This window comes from Lepus europaeus, chromosome 1, assembly GCF_033115175.1.
Source record: "Lepus europaeus isolate LE1 chromosome 1, mLepTim1.pri, whole genome shotgun sequence".
Classification (NCBI taxonomy): Eukaryota; Metazoa; Chordata; class Mammalia; order Lagomorpha; family Leporidae; genus Lepus; species Lepus europaeus.
In genome coordinates, this window is record NC_084827.1 from 37,903,446 (window position 1) to 37,918,122 (window position 14,677).

Here is a 14,677-nt window from a genome sequence, read left to right on the forward strand (position 1 = left end):
CCGGGTTCTAGTCCCGGTCGGGGCACCGATCCTGTCCCGGTTGCCCCTCTTCCAGGCCAGCTCTCTGCTGTGGCCAGGGAGTGCAGTGGAGGATGGCCCAAGTGTTTGGGCTCTGCACCCCATGGGAGACCAGGAGAAGCACCTGGCTCCTAACATCGGAACAGCGCGGTGCGCCGGCCGCAGCACGCTACCGCGGCGGCCATTAGAGGGTGAACCAACGGCAAAGGAAGACCTTTCTCTCTGTCTCTCTCTCTCTCTCACTGTCCACTCTACCTGTCACACACACAAAAAAAAAAGAATGTTATATCAAATTCTCAAAGAAGGGGAAAGTGAGGAAACAGGCAGTGGCACGGTTCATTTGGACGCAACCAAGTTAACTTTTTAACATTCGAATGTATAGAAATCAGTGAATAAATATAGTGGGACTTTTTCATTCATGAGAGATGCCTGAAAGTGGAGCTCAAACTAAAAATGGGACCAGTCTTGCCCTGGTTATGTGTGTGTGACACTTTACACCTACATGCACAATACTTTATGTCTGTGCCGTATACTTTACGTACTGTTTGTCCCCACTCTCTGCAGACCTTCTGTCACCTCCCTTCTATGTTTGTGTGTGTGTGGGTTTACTTATTTATTTGAAAGTAGAATAACAAAGAGAAAGGGAAAGAGAAGGATATCTCCTAGCCACTGGTTCACTCCTAAAATGGCCACAGCAGCCAGGGCTTCGGTAGACCAAAGCTAGGAGCTGGGGACTCCCATCTGGGTCTCCCACATTTGTGGCACGGACCCAAGTACCTGGGGCATCTTCTGCCTTCCCAGGTGCATTCACAGGGAACTGGTTTAGAAGTGAAGCAGCTGGGACTCCACCTGGCACTCCCATGTAGATTCCAGCATCATGAGTGATGGCTTAGCCACCCAGCCTGTGTAATGTATGTGAGTTAGGTGGGCAGAGTTCAGTCTTCAGTTTCCTGTCTTTCCCCTGAGACATCTCCCCCTCTCATCATCTAGTACAGTCCAGTCCTCCTATCTCCACAGGAACGTGCCCTTTACTTGGTTTTCTCCTGTACCCCCTGCCTACTCCACCTTTAATCCACATGACTTTCAACCAGATTTCCAGGGTGAAGATTTCTGTTTTGCTTTTAAATCTTCCAACAAAACCTCTTTTGAGTTTCACACTTGAAATGTCATCTTTTGTTGACATCTCCACTTGCGTATCCTGAATATATTGAAATCTTACCCTCAGCTGAACTCTCTTCCCTATTCCTGAATATTCCAGAAACCAGGCATTCCCCAAGTCCTCCAGCCACCCCGGTGCCCATGGCAGCTGCCTGGCAGTTATTCAAGATACCTACTGTGTTACTCATAGTAACTCATAGTCACATAGTAAGTCCACCTCTGCACCTTATCAATTCTTTCTCAAAAACATGTCTTGAATCCTCCCTTTCTATTCATCCCCACGAATAACAAAGCCACTACCCAGGTGCTTCAGAATGTTTGTGAAAAAATGAAATTAAAAGATAAGTTTATCTTGGTGCAAAAAAAAAAAAAACCCTTTGAAATATATGCGCAGATTTTTCATAATATTTATTTTAAAATTATTCATTAGAGAGTATGAGATAGATATATCCTGTCTGCTGGTTCACTCTCCAAATGTCCACAACAGTCTGGGTGAGGGAAGGGTGACGCTGGAGCCACAAACTCAATCCAGGTCTGCCATGTGTGTGTCAGGAACCCAACTCGTTGGGCCATCGCTGCTGCTTCCGGAGTCCACATTAGCAGGAAGCTGGAGTTGGGAGCTGTAGCCAGGTATGAAGATGGGACGCAGGCATCGTAGCTGGCTGGTTAAACACTGGGCTAGTGCCAGTCCCATAATGTGCCATTTTCATGTATTTTTGAATAATCCTTATATAAACATTTTAAAATTCCATTTCTATGACTTTTTTGAAATATGCTCCTATATATTTCTCTCTCTTGCTGTCTCTCTCTCCCTCTCTCTCTCTCTCTCATCTCTCTCTCTCTATGTCTCTGTCTCTGTCTTTGTCCCTCTCTCTTTTCTTTTTCCCTATATTCTCTAGTTCAAAATATAAACTTTATGGAGCTTATCCATCTGAGTGGAAATATTGTCTGTGTAAAACTAAATGGTGCTGTAACTCCTGCATCACAATTAAAATCCAAACAGTTTTTTAAAAACTCAACTCAGCTTGGCATTGTAGCACAGTGGATTGAGCCACCACTTATGGTACCAGCATCCTATATGGGCATCAGTTTGAGTCCTGGCTGTTCTGATTCTGATACAGCTCCCTGCTAATATGCGTGGGAAGGAATTGGAGGATAACCCAAGTTCTTAGGTCTCTGCCACCCATGTAAGAGACCCAAATGGAGTACTTGGCTCCTGGCTTTGACCTGGCTGAGCTCTGGTCATTGCAGCCATTTGGGGAGTGAAGCAGTAAATGAAAGATTCTCTCTCTCTCTCTCTCTCTCTCTCTCTCTCTCTCTCTCTCTCTCTCTCTCTCCCCCCTGCCCCCCGCCTCTCTCTCTCCTACTTCAGAAGAATAGCTTGTCTGAAGCCACCGTTACACTTAGACATAGCTAAGACTCCAATGCAGAAACAGGGTTGGTGGAAAGCTAGTTAAATTGCCATCTTGCTCAGAATTACAGCAAGGCAGAACTGTGTTTTCGACAGAGACACGGTCCACTGGCATCCCCAACACTGCCCTGTTGTTAGAGTGGCTGGAGTCCCGAGGAAACAAAGAAGCCTGGCATCCTTCAGACCACCTTCTGTTGCCTTTCTTATCATCACAGCCTTGGGGGGGGGGGAGTGGATGACCCACCTCCCGTGAACGTGGTCTTCACGAGAGTCCAGTGCTGCATCTCCACACACAGCAAGTCGAGAGTGACCAGGGGTGAGTGTGACGGTGCCCTTGACCTTTCAGTCTTCTGCTGCACTTCCTGCCGGTTCAAGTGCCCTTGCGGGCTGGTGCTCCAGCATAGCTGTGCTGGCACAGCGGTGGTCATGCCCACGCGTCCACAGCTGGACGTCGTAGATCTCAGGTGCGGGTGAATATGTCTGGCTGCCCCAGAGAGCATCCTTGTCTTGGCTTTCCAGAGTCCCTCATAGCCTCAGCCTCCAACCATTTCAAATTGTACTGATGCTCAAACAGGCAAGGCAGAAAGAGGGCTAATCCGATGTGCTGCCCACCACCTAGTCCCTTGTCACTCAGTCATGCACATCGCATTCAGTGTATTTTCAACCAGCTTCCTAATGGTCTTCCCTCCTCTAAATTTTGCTCACTTTAAATCAATTTCCCACATAGCAGTTAGGGGGGACATTTACAGTTTTAGATTAAATCATACTGCATTTGGCTTAAAATCTTGAACAACTTTCCTTCTAGTCAACAGCAAAAATGCTACTTCCTAGGCATTTCCCATACACGTGGTGTGATTTAGCTCTCTCTCATGCTCTCTCTCACTCTCGCTCTGTCTCTCAACTCATTTTATTTGTCCTCATATGTGATTGAGTGGCGTTTTCTTGATCTCCTTGAAAGTCTTCCTCTTCTCCAGCATATACACACCAGGGCCTTTGCACAGGTCATTTGCCTGGGCTCTTCTTTCTGTGTCTTCTCTAGATCGTTTCTCTGAACCTACACAGGAAATGCCATTTCTTGGGATAATGTCCCCAAATGCTCAGCGTCTGAGTTAGAACCTCTCCTCTGATAGTGTGGTCTGGAGCGCAATTTCACATTGCTTTATATAGAGGGAATCATAGATTGTCATACCATACTGAGAACAGTGTGGGGGCAGCTACAGCCACGGGCTCGGTGCCACAGTGCTGCTTTGGACCCTGAGCCTCTTGTCTTTCATTAGCCTTGTGACTGGGGACAAGTTATGTGACCTCTCTGTGTCTCAGTGTGCCTGAGGGTAAAGTGAGGATACTGCTCATGATTGTTTTACACAGCATTTCAAAGAGGAAATGATGAATGTTTGTAAAGTATGTAGTAAACTCAGCACATAGCAAGAACTATATTAGTATTTACTCCCACACACACACACACACCAGGAGGCGCCAGAAAATCCACAGAACATGGGTATTACCTTCTCATTCCATTTTCCACGAACTTTTTGAAGTCCCCTTGTATGTGGCATATGTGAGTACACCTGTGTATGCATGAATATTTTACTTCATGTCTGGAAGCATAAACTTGTCACCTGCCCCAATTCTTGGCATACAAAAGGCTGCTACTACATGTTCGCTTAATAGATTGATGAGTTGTGCAGGGAATCTTATAATTAAGCTCTGTGATCTTCAGAGAAAAAAAGAATAATGCATTATATTGCTAAGAATATGGATTCACTTGTGATTAACTCATAAAAATCATTGAATTATGTGTTTTTGATCTGAGAGTATCTTCAACATTTTATTTGGCCAGTCCTCTGCAAGTTTTTCTTTTTATTATTCCCATTTTACTGATACAGCAGTCTAGACAAGGAACTTAGACAAATGACAGAGTCCATCCATGGTGAGTTGGTCATACTCATTTTAGTATCCTGAATTGATTAGCAATACTTCTATTCTTATTCTTCTCTTTTCTGAAATAATAAATGAATTACTTTATAACTTACAGAGTGAATACTCTTTATGCAGTTGGTGACTTACTCGTTTAGGGGCAGGTGTCTTGGAGTGTAGCTCTCTTCTCCCATAGCCTAGTCACTGGTGGCAAGAATTCAGCTGTGTGCGTGTGGCTCCCTGCATTCTTTTCAGTCTCTGGAGTGATCCTCTGTAAGGTCGAGCAAAGGTTGCTTTTCCGTGTTAGCACCCAAGGAAAGATTCAGCCATCAAAATGTCCTAACATCTCTCCTTGTCATTCAGTATACTATTTTTTCCAACCAGTCTTTCTTGAGGAGAGGCAATGAAAATGTTCAACTTCTCCCTGAATCCTGGGCAGGCCTCTCATATTATTTCTGGATTCTAAATCTATTTCATTGCTTTTGGATTTTTGTCTGCATGCTCATCGCATTTAAGAACTGGAAGGCAGGCACCTTATGTAACTCACATCTTGAGTTTATGAAGAAGGAAACCAGACTGTAAGAATGGAAGGGACAGGCTCAGATACTGGATGAGTTAGAGACATAGGAGAAAGTTACCACTTGGTCTTTCATGCACCTTTTTTATCCATCTGTTCACTTGTCTTAAAAGAGGAAGCAATGCAGTGGGATTGAAAAGTATAAAGCACAAATTCAATGAATACGTGCTGGCTGATTTTAATGTTCACTTACATATCTTCTTTTTTTTTTTTTTTTAATCTCTTGCAGTTTAACAGCAATGCTCAGGATGTAAGCTGCTTTCAGCACCTTGTCCAAGCAAATGTAAGAAATAAGAAAGTGTTGAAAGATGCAGTGAACAATATCACAGCAAAAGGAATCACAGATTATAAGAAGGGCTTTAGTTTTGCTTTTGAGCAGCTGCTTAATGTAAGTATCAGTTCTGTGCTTTTTTTTTTTTTTTGGTTCATTATTGAATTATAGTATCTGAATTTCAATATCCCGATAGGTACTACTCTCTAGTACTGTTTTTAATTTCCTTAGGAGAAAAGAAAAAGGTTTGTCTAGGAAGTAGAAGTCTTTCTTGAAATTTTTAAATTTAAATTTTTAAAATTTTAAATCCAAAATTCAGATGTTATACAGAATATAAATTTTCTTTCAGATCTTTTATTTCCTTAATTTTTGAAAACTGTCTTAAAATTGTGCATCAGCTAATCATTTGATTTCAGATGAGCCCCAGAGAGTTAGTTGACCTATATAGAATGTCATTGCTTTTTCTTATCTCAGTTACTACAATATTTATATTGTAATACTTATCTGGAAACTTGTGCTGTCAGTCACCAGTTAGTTTCTGGAAATATTTGAGAATTGAACTTCTAGTTTGGGTCTTTATATACAGAAAGGTCCAAATGGTAAATATATTTTGTTAAAGATTCATTTACTTATTTGAGAGGCAGTTACAAACAGAGAGGGATAGACAAAGAGGGAGGTCTTACACTGGTTCACTCCCCAGATGGCTGCAACTGCTGGAGCTAGGCCTATCCAAAGCCAGGAGCTTCTTCTGGGTCTCCCACATGGGTGCAGGGGCCCAAGCATTTGGACCGTCTTCCACTGCTTTTCCAGGCCGTTAGCACAGAGCGGGATCAGGAGAGGAGCAGCCAGGACATGAACCAGCTTGAATGTGGCTTGCTGACTCTGCAGGCAGAGGCACAATGCCTACTATGCCGCAGCGCCAGCCCCCATGTGGTGGATATTAAGGTGAACAGGAAGACAAGTCCCCAGAGTGGAAATTCCTTCCTGGAGAGGGTAGCCCTGAACCACCTGTCAGAATCTGTCCTTAAGACCATCAGACACTGGGCTGCACAGCACCCAGGTATAGCATGCTGCTGACACTGTGGCCACTGTTTCCAAATGGCCGTGTCCTCTATTTTATTGTGAACTCCTTCAAAGCTCTCAGGAAGGTCCAGTACAACACATGGGCACCTCATCCACAGCGCCCTAGCAAATGCCCACACAGGCCATACAGTGTGTGCTAGAACAGCCCTGGAGGAGGGGCTCCACCTGCCCAGGGAAGGTGGGAGAAGTGTGGCCATCTGCTTAAAATGAAACTTTTAGTGGCCAGCTCTGTGGCTTAGTCTGTAAAGCTGCCTCCTGCAGTGCTGGCATCTCATACAGGTGCCGGTTCAAGTCCTGGCAATCCAGTTTTCTGCTATGGCCTGGGAAAGCAGTAGATGGCCCTGCATCCACATGGGAGACCTGGAAGAAGCTGCAGGCTCCTGGCTTTGGCCATTTTGGGCAACGAACCAGCAGATGGAAGATCTATCTTTCTCTCTCTCTCTCTCTCTCTGACACTACTTCTGCCTCTGCCTCTGCCTCTCTGTAACTTTGCCTTTCAAATAAATAAATCTTAAAAAAAAGAGAGAGAAGAAAATGAGGTTTTTGAAGAAAGAGCAGAGGAGAGAGGAAAGATCCTTGCAAAGAACAAGAGTGGATGAAGCATGGAAGTAGGAGACAGCCCGATGCATTTATAGCATGGTGGGTGGTTCAGCAGGTGTGGGATATAAGCAGTGTTGTAGGGGGCATGGGGCGTGATGTAAATGGAAAGGCCACATGGTGTCAGTTTGGAAAATGCTCAGGAGCAAACCAATAATCCGTCGTGTGAGAATGACGCTGCTAAGTGAGGAAGCCATGATAGAGGCCCCATGTGGGGACCGAAAGTGGAGAGATGCTAAGGAAGGCAACAGGGGTAGCTAAGTGGATGGTGTGGGCAGGGGCTTAGGTTGCTCTAAGTCCTCTGAACTGGACTAGTAGACGGATAGGGACACAGGGACCCAGATGAGGGAACACGGATAGCAACCTGCTCAAGCTCCAGTACCTTGGATATGGCTGCGATATGTGGGTTGGGATCTGAGATCCTACTGTTCATACACACCATTCAGTAACAAGTAAGGAGGCTGAACAATAGAGACATGCAGCATCGCCATCTTCCAGGGCAGCCATCTTTGGTGAAATAAGTATATTTTTTAAAAATGTTGTATCTTCGTTAATAAAAATTGAAAGCTCAAAACTGTGAAATCAGGCTATTTGACTAAGGTATATATATGTATTCTCTAGTAAAGGCATAGAAATTATTTTTTTGTAAAAAGGGAATAAAAGTTCTTTTTTCTTGAGTCCATAGTGGAGTTTTTTACCTGTTGCCCTGTAACTCTTCCTCTCGGCGTGGTTGGTTTGCCTGACCGCATTCCCTCCTGCCAGTGTCAGCTGTGAAATGATCACGAGCCCCAATCCTGTTTCCGAGGCAGCCTCACTGCAGAGGCCATGCTAACTCCCAGGTCCGTCACTGGCTGCTGATCAAATACAACTTAACTCCTGTCTGCCTCTCCTGCCACTTTTCCACAGTTGTCAGCGATGCCAGTTGTGTATGTCTCATGGGTTCTGCTTTCTACATCTGCCCTATAGATGGAAATTTTCCACTGAAACAATTCCCCGCAATGCTGTGGGCTCATCTTACTCAACCCTGAAGCATTTTGTGCTAGTTCTTTTACTGTAACACACTACGGTGTCTGCTCCTTCTTTGTCCTTGCAAAGTTTGTCTTTAAGATCAGTGGCACAAATAAAAAATAGAATTATCATTTAGCCCCACAACAAGCTTCATTTAATTATTTTTTAGCATTTATTTATATTTGAAAAACAGAGTGACAGAGAGAGAGAGAGGGAGAGAGATTTTAATCTGCTACTTCACTCCCCAAATGCCCACAATACCTGGGGCTGGACCAGACTGAAGCCAGAAGCCAGGACCCCATCTGGCTCCTCCACATGGGTGACAGGGGCAGGGGCTATGTACTTGAGCCATTGTCTTCTGCCTCCCAAAGATACCCATTAGCAGGAAGCCGGGTCAGAACTGGAGGCTGGTCTCAATCCCAGACACTCTGATTTCAGATGCAGGCATCCTCATTCCCAGCCTAACCTACTACACTATAATGCCTGCCCCTCCCCAGGAAAGTATGAATAGAGATATGAGTCTTAGAAAATGTCCATCCTTACATCAAAGTAGTTGGGTTTGATTCTCAGCCCCAGTGCATCACCAGCTCCCCAACAAGACAGACCCTGGGAGACAATGGTACCGGCTAAGTAACTGGGCTCCTGCTAGCCACGAGGGGGACCTAGACTGAGTTTCCAGCTCCTGGCTTCAGCTGGGGCTGTTGGAGGCATGTGAGGAATGAACCAGTGAATGGAAGCTTGCTCAGTCTTTCAAATAAATAAATACATTTTTAAAATACCATATATCAACCTACTACTTGTAATTTTATTAAGTTCTTTTAAAAAAAACTATTTTATTTATTTGAAAAGAAGAGTTATGGATAGAGAAGAAGAGAAAGAGAGAAGGTATGAATGATCTTGCATTCATTGGTTCACTCTGCAAATGGCTGCAATGGCTAGGGTTGGCCCAGGCTGAAGCCAGGAGCCAGGAGCTTCTTCCACATGGGTGCAGGGGCCCAAGCACTTGAGCCATCTTCCACTGCTTTCCCAGGCACATTAGCAGTGAGCTGAATAGGAGATGGAGCAGCCAGGACTCTAACTGGCACTCATATGGGATGCCAGTGCTGCAGGCAGTGGCTTAATGTGTAGTACCACAATGCCAGCCCCTACATTAGATTCTTTTAATTGATTAAAAGCCAATTAGGTTAATTATTTGTGACTGCATGATTCTTTGAACAATTGCAAGTAAAACTTGTTGTGATATGTTTTACTACACCTTGAGATCTGAGAAGACTACACAGTGAGAATCATGATGAAAGCAAAATAAGTTTTAGCTTTTCCATACTCTAGTTTTCTGTAGCCTAACATCTATCTCTCCTGGGTAAAGTTATTATCATTTTATTTACACAAGTATACAGATGATCAGCAAGACCTAGTGTGTTAGCTTATGTGAATGTTTGCATTCCATAATTATAATACCTCATATTATTCCATAATTATAATACTTCAAAAAATAAAACCATGTCCTATGATAAGATCTTTTTCATTGTTATAAAACAGGCCTTTAGGTACATATTGATTTGTTGGCTTGTCAGTGCAGATAGAAAGGACAAATCATAGAATTGATTCTAGTTAGGGGATTCCAGGTATCCTTTACAAAAGTATTTTGATGATAAATATGTAACTTTTTGTATAATCAAATTTTTAGACTATGTCCAAATTTAAGAATGGTGCTTGGATGTGCCAAGGTGTATTAATCAATACTTGTGTTTTCACAACGCTTCATTGAAAGCTTTTACTGTCAGTGTTCTAACAACCTAGTCAATAAGGCGTGAGCTAATATGAAATATAGAATCTTTTGATCAATAGGGTAAAATGTTATCTTCATTATTTTTACTACAGATAATGGGATTTATGTTCTTTGAAGAAAAAGATAAAGTGTGGACTTTCAATGAGTATTCACTAAAGGAGAATTCATGTGCTTTAAAAATATTAGCCATTTTAACACCAAGGCTGTGCTGTCCCATGTGATAGCCACAATCCCATGGGAGTGCCAAGCCCTTGACATGTGGTTGTGCGGAATCAGAATGTTTGCAAATATTAAAATACACACAGAAGTTTGAAGGCATCGAAGGAAAAATCATGTATAACATCATAACAATTTTTAAGTTGATTTCATGTTGAATTGATAACATTTTGGATGACTGCTAAGTGAAATTTATGGTTAGGAATAATTTGTTATTACTCCCCCTAAGGGGACTATGAGGAAATTTAAAATTACATTTTAGGCTCGCACTCTTTGTCTTTTGGACAGCACTGAGCGAGAGAGTTGACATTTGCAAAGTAGCTGAGCATTCAGAACGCAGTGATTTTTTCTTTTTTATTCTCAGCATTTCAGCAAACACATTTTTTGCAGCCAAAGAAAGGCTAAGATCGTTGTTTCAGACCTCACAGAAGTCCTGTGTTGTAAATTAATTGTTCATTTGAATGGCCTTCCGTGCTAATCCACCGATCTCTCACGTCCAAGTCTTTGGGAGCCCTTGAGGTTTAGGAGGATTAATTGCTGGAGCTGAGCCTTTCAGGATGAGAAGGCGAGGGGTTAGGAGGATATTCTGGGAACAGGCTTCAGCACTGGCCAAAGAATGGAAAGGCCTCGCGTGTTAGGGAGTCCCTCAGGGGCTGTCATTGTGGAAACAGAAAGCAAATAAATAGAATGAACACGAAGGGAACAAATGTTTAGAAATATATTGAAAATATATATGAAAGGGAATGCACATTTTTAGTTTGTATTGTTTCTTTGGGGTATAAAATCGCAGGCACATGCAGTTGGCATCATAACCATTGATTTGTTTAAAACCCGTGTATTAATGAGTCACTGAGAGATGATTATGTGTGAGGCAGGGAGACAGCTTGGAAGGAAAAGATGAAATGTCCTGCCCCTGTGGAGTGTATACTGCACTGGGGGAGCCAGCAGTGAAGAAAGAAAATATGGACCGGATCTAAGGAGACCGAAACGCTGTGTTCACGATTGCAGTCTGGAGGGAGATTGTGATGTAAAAGCTAGTTGTAGGGGAGGTCTCACTGATGGAGTGACATGGGATCAAAGACCCCAAGGAAGTGAGCTTGTGAGGGGAGGCCCTTGGTTGGGGGGTGGGGGGGTGGGGAGCTGCGCTAACAACAGGTTCTTAGAGTGAACTTATTTAACTGGCAGTTCTACTCGTTTCTCGCAAGCTGCTCATGCTCTTTGCATATTGCTTTATAGACACTGTCAGTGATTATGGATGATATAATAGTACTGATTATTACTATTCCTTTAACAGTATAATGTATCCAGAGCCAACTGCAATAAGATTATCATGTTGTTCACGGATGGAGGAGAAGAGAGAGCCCAGGAGATATTTGCCAAATACAATAAAGACAAGAAAGTGAGTGAAATTTTTATGTTTCAATTCTAGTATTCATCTAGGTGGTTTGTAACAGATAATGGGTAGTGGTGGTGAGGGGATAATTTTTGATCGAAAACATTAGTGCCCAGTTATAAAGTCCTGTGAAACATGGATTATACACCAATAGCTGAAGTAGAAAGTAAATAGGATTTTTTTATGGAATTCACAGATATTTGGACCTGTAAGTCCTATTGGATTCTTACACAGAGAATCAGATTTAAGGAATATTTTTTTTTAAAGAATGAAATCAGAAGACAATGAAAAAATAGGAACAATTTCAGTTTTTCCAAGATAAAATATATTACATAATGTAACTATTAAAGATTGTGATAATACTCAGATTTCCTAAGTTCTCAGAAAACTCTCTATGTATTATTTTGTAGATTTACCAAAAAAAAAAAGTTTATAACAGGAAAAACTACATGCTCATTTGAAAACTGATTCAAGAAGAGACTGAAACAAAATCCTTTTATACTGTGTTACGAGTGCTGTTGCAATAAGCCATGGAGATTATGAGAACAGGGTTTTAGAGTGGGGATGCGTTTGTTTTAATGCTTATTTTACCGCCGGGAAAAGGATGCTTGGGGAGGGATCCGTGAGAACCTATTGTCACTCTGGAGTATATCAGCTTTGATCAAACTCAGGCTGATTTTGCTTTTAAGAGTCTTATCACCAGCTTATTCAACTTTCTTACCAACTCTTCACATTGTTCCCAACCTGTTCTATTAAAATTCTAAGGCTCCATTTATAACATATAACAAGAAATTTAAACTATTGCTTGTTATTTCAAAAATTCTGCCTAAAATTATGCATCTGTTCCCAAGAAAACCTCTATGGGGTAAACTGCTCATTCTCTTAGTTTTGACTGGACTCTACCGCTTGGAAAGATGTGACCCGTCATTAGTTCTGATGGGTTGTTTTGTGTTTGAGGAACACGCATGGGTTGATTATCTGAGTTACAAAGAGAGAAGAACATGAATTAATAAAAGATGGTTTGGCAGACAAAATACTGTTCATAGTGGGATACAGAGTTGACAAAAGTTTTGAAACACTTTAAAACACTCAGGTTCATTTAGTCTATATGTATTTGAATATGATCAAGTAATTGAAACATGTACATATTGATATGTAATTTCAAGTTAATTGCAAATCTTTTTCCTCAACTGTTTATGTACTGCATGTGCTATGTCATACAGTTTAAAGCAAGTCTTAGTTATTTTTTTTCTTTTGTTGTAACATTTGGTGATTTTATTTATTTAAAATATTTTTAATTTATATAAAAGGAACAAATTTCATGTATTTCATGTGTTTAATTTTAAGAGCATAAATAATGATACTTCCCACTCTACCCTCCCAACCTCCCTCACTCCCACCTGTCCTCCTCCTTCTTTTCTTATTGTTCTTTCAATTTACTTTATAATCACAAGCTTAACCTTCCACTAAATAAAGAATTCAATGAGTAGTAAGTAGAAAACCACTGTTCCTTGAAAGTGTTAGACAAGGGCGATAAACGATAATGAAATCTCAAAATGTCAACTTCATTCATATACTGTAACATTTGAATAATAGACCGAGCTGTTGGTAAATTGTCAGTATTTTTCAACTGATAGTTTGATTCTATGAATGTTTCTTCCGAAGAAATCATCAGACTGAAAAGCAGTATGAAAATACAGGTGCGTGATTGTAAGATAGAATGTACACATTTCACCTTGTTGAGAACTCCATCTCATTATTGAAAATCCAGGGAAATCCTCACACCTGGGAACATTCCAGCACAGTGCTCCTGCTGTGGGCTTGTTCACGTGCTGGGCCTCAGGTCCCACAGCTCACTGTGCAGAGCCCTGCGTGTCCCCCACTCTGCACTGTACTCGTGGGGTCTCCCTAGATACAAGGTGCGATAATACTGGGCCTGTGTCTTGTTTGACTGTGGAATTTAAGCTGCCAGCTGAAAGCACACATTCAATTATAAAATAAATTAAGTACTTTTAACAAAAGTTGGAAGTGTGAGTCTTATTATAGGACAAATTCATAATTATCAATAGACCAAGGGGAAAGGAATATTCTTCTTACTCAAATAGTCTAATAATTTTAACACTGCCATGTTATCTCTTCAGGAAAGAAGAGATAACAATGAAATAATGGTAGGAAACTTCAATTCTCCACTTTCAGTATTTGATAGAATACCCAGAGAGAACATCTGTAAGGAAAGAACTTAGGAAGAAGTTCTAAGTTCTGGAACTAGCAGACAAACACAGAGCCTTCCACCCCTCAGAAGCAGAAGGCATTTTTCTCAGGTGCTGAGCAGTGTTCTGCAGGGTGGATCACATATCATTTCACAAAACAAGCATTAACAAGTTCAAGAAGATGCATATTGTATCAAGTATCTTTAATGACCACAGTGGAATGAAACTATAAATTAGTAGCAGAATGAAATTGCCTCTGAAGATGCCATTAGCTTAAGGATAGAAAACTCTAGGAGTGGATATTGGGCACAGCAGTTAAGATGTTGCTTGGGACCCCCGCATCCCATATCAGAATGCCTGTTCTTGAGTTCTGACTCCACTTCTGATTCCAGCTTCCTGCTGATGCACACCATGGGAGGCAACAGGTAGTGGCTGAAGTACTTGGTTGCCTGCCACTCATCAGTTTCTGGTTCCTGGCTTCAATATGGACCAGCCCCAACCATGGGGGCTTTTGTGAAATAGACTAATGGATAGAAGAGCTTTGTCTTCTCTCTCTCTCTCTCTCTCTCTCTCTCTCTCTTTCTCTTTCTCTTTCTCTGTATGTGTGTGTGTATCTCTCTCTATCATGTATCTAATAAAGGATTGATAGATATAAAATACATAGGAACTTAGCACAGAAAACCCCATAAAATTAATAACCCCATTAAAAAAAATGGACCAGTGATTGTCTACACATTTATCCTAAGAAGATGTACAAATGGCCAGAAGATATTTTTTTAAAAATACTTCAGTATTACTGATCATCAGGGAAATGCAAATCAAAGCCACAGTGAGATATTACCTCAAACTTGTCAACATGGCTATTATGAAAGAAACCAAAGACAAGGGTTTAGGAAGGATATGGAGAAATTTTCACCTTGGCACACTGCTCCAGGGTAGTCAAAATGGCACGGCTGCTATTTTAAACAATATGGAGGCTCTTGAAAGAATAAAACCTAGAACTACCATAGAATCCAGCAGTCTTACCTC

At 41.7% G+C, this 14,677-nt stretch overlaps 1 protein-coding gene across 2 annotated transcripts in view; it reads left to right on the forward strand.

Annotated features, from left to right (window-relative positions):
* The window catches only part of CACNA2D1 (calcium voltage-gated channel auxiliary subunit alpha2delta 1), a 521,978-nt gene that overhangs the window by 436,127 nt on the left and 71,174 nt on the right, over nucleotides 1–14,677 (forward strand). For both annotated transcript variants that reach the window (XM_062209404.1, XM_062209489.1), the window contains exons 11-12: nucleotides 5,311–5,469; nucleotides 11,340–11,444. In XM_062209404.1, coding sequence (XP_062065388.1) covers nucleotides 5,311–5,469; nucleotides 11,340–11,444 — 264 coding nt within the window. The remainder of the gene's footprint in view (nucleotides 1–5,310; nucleotides 5,470–11,339; nucleotides 11,445–14,677) is intronic.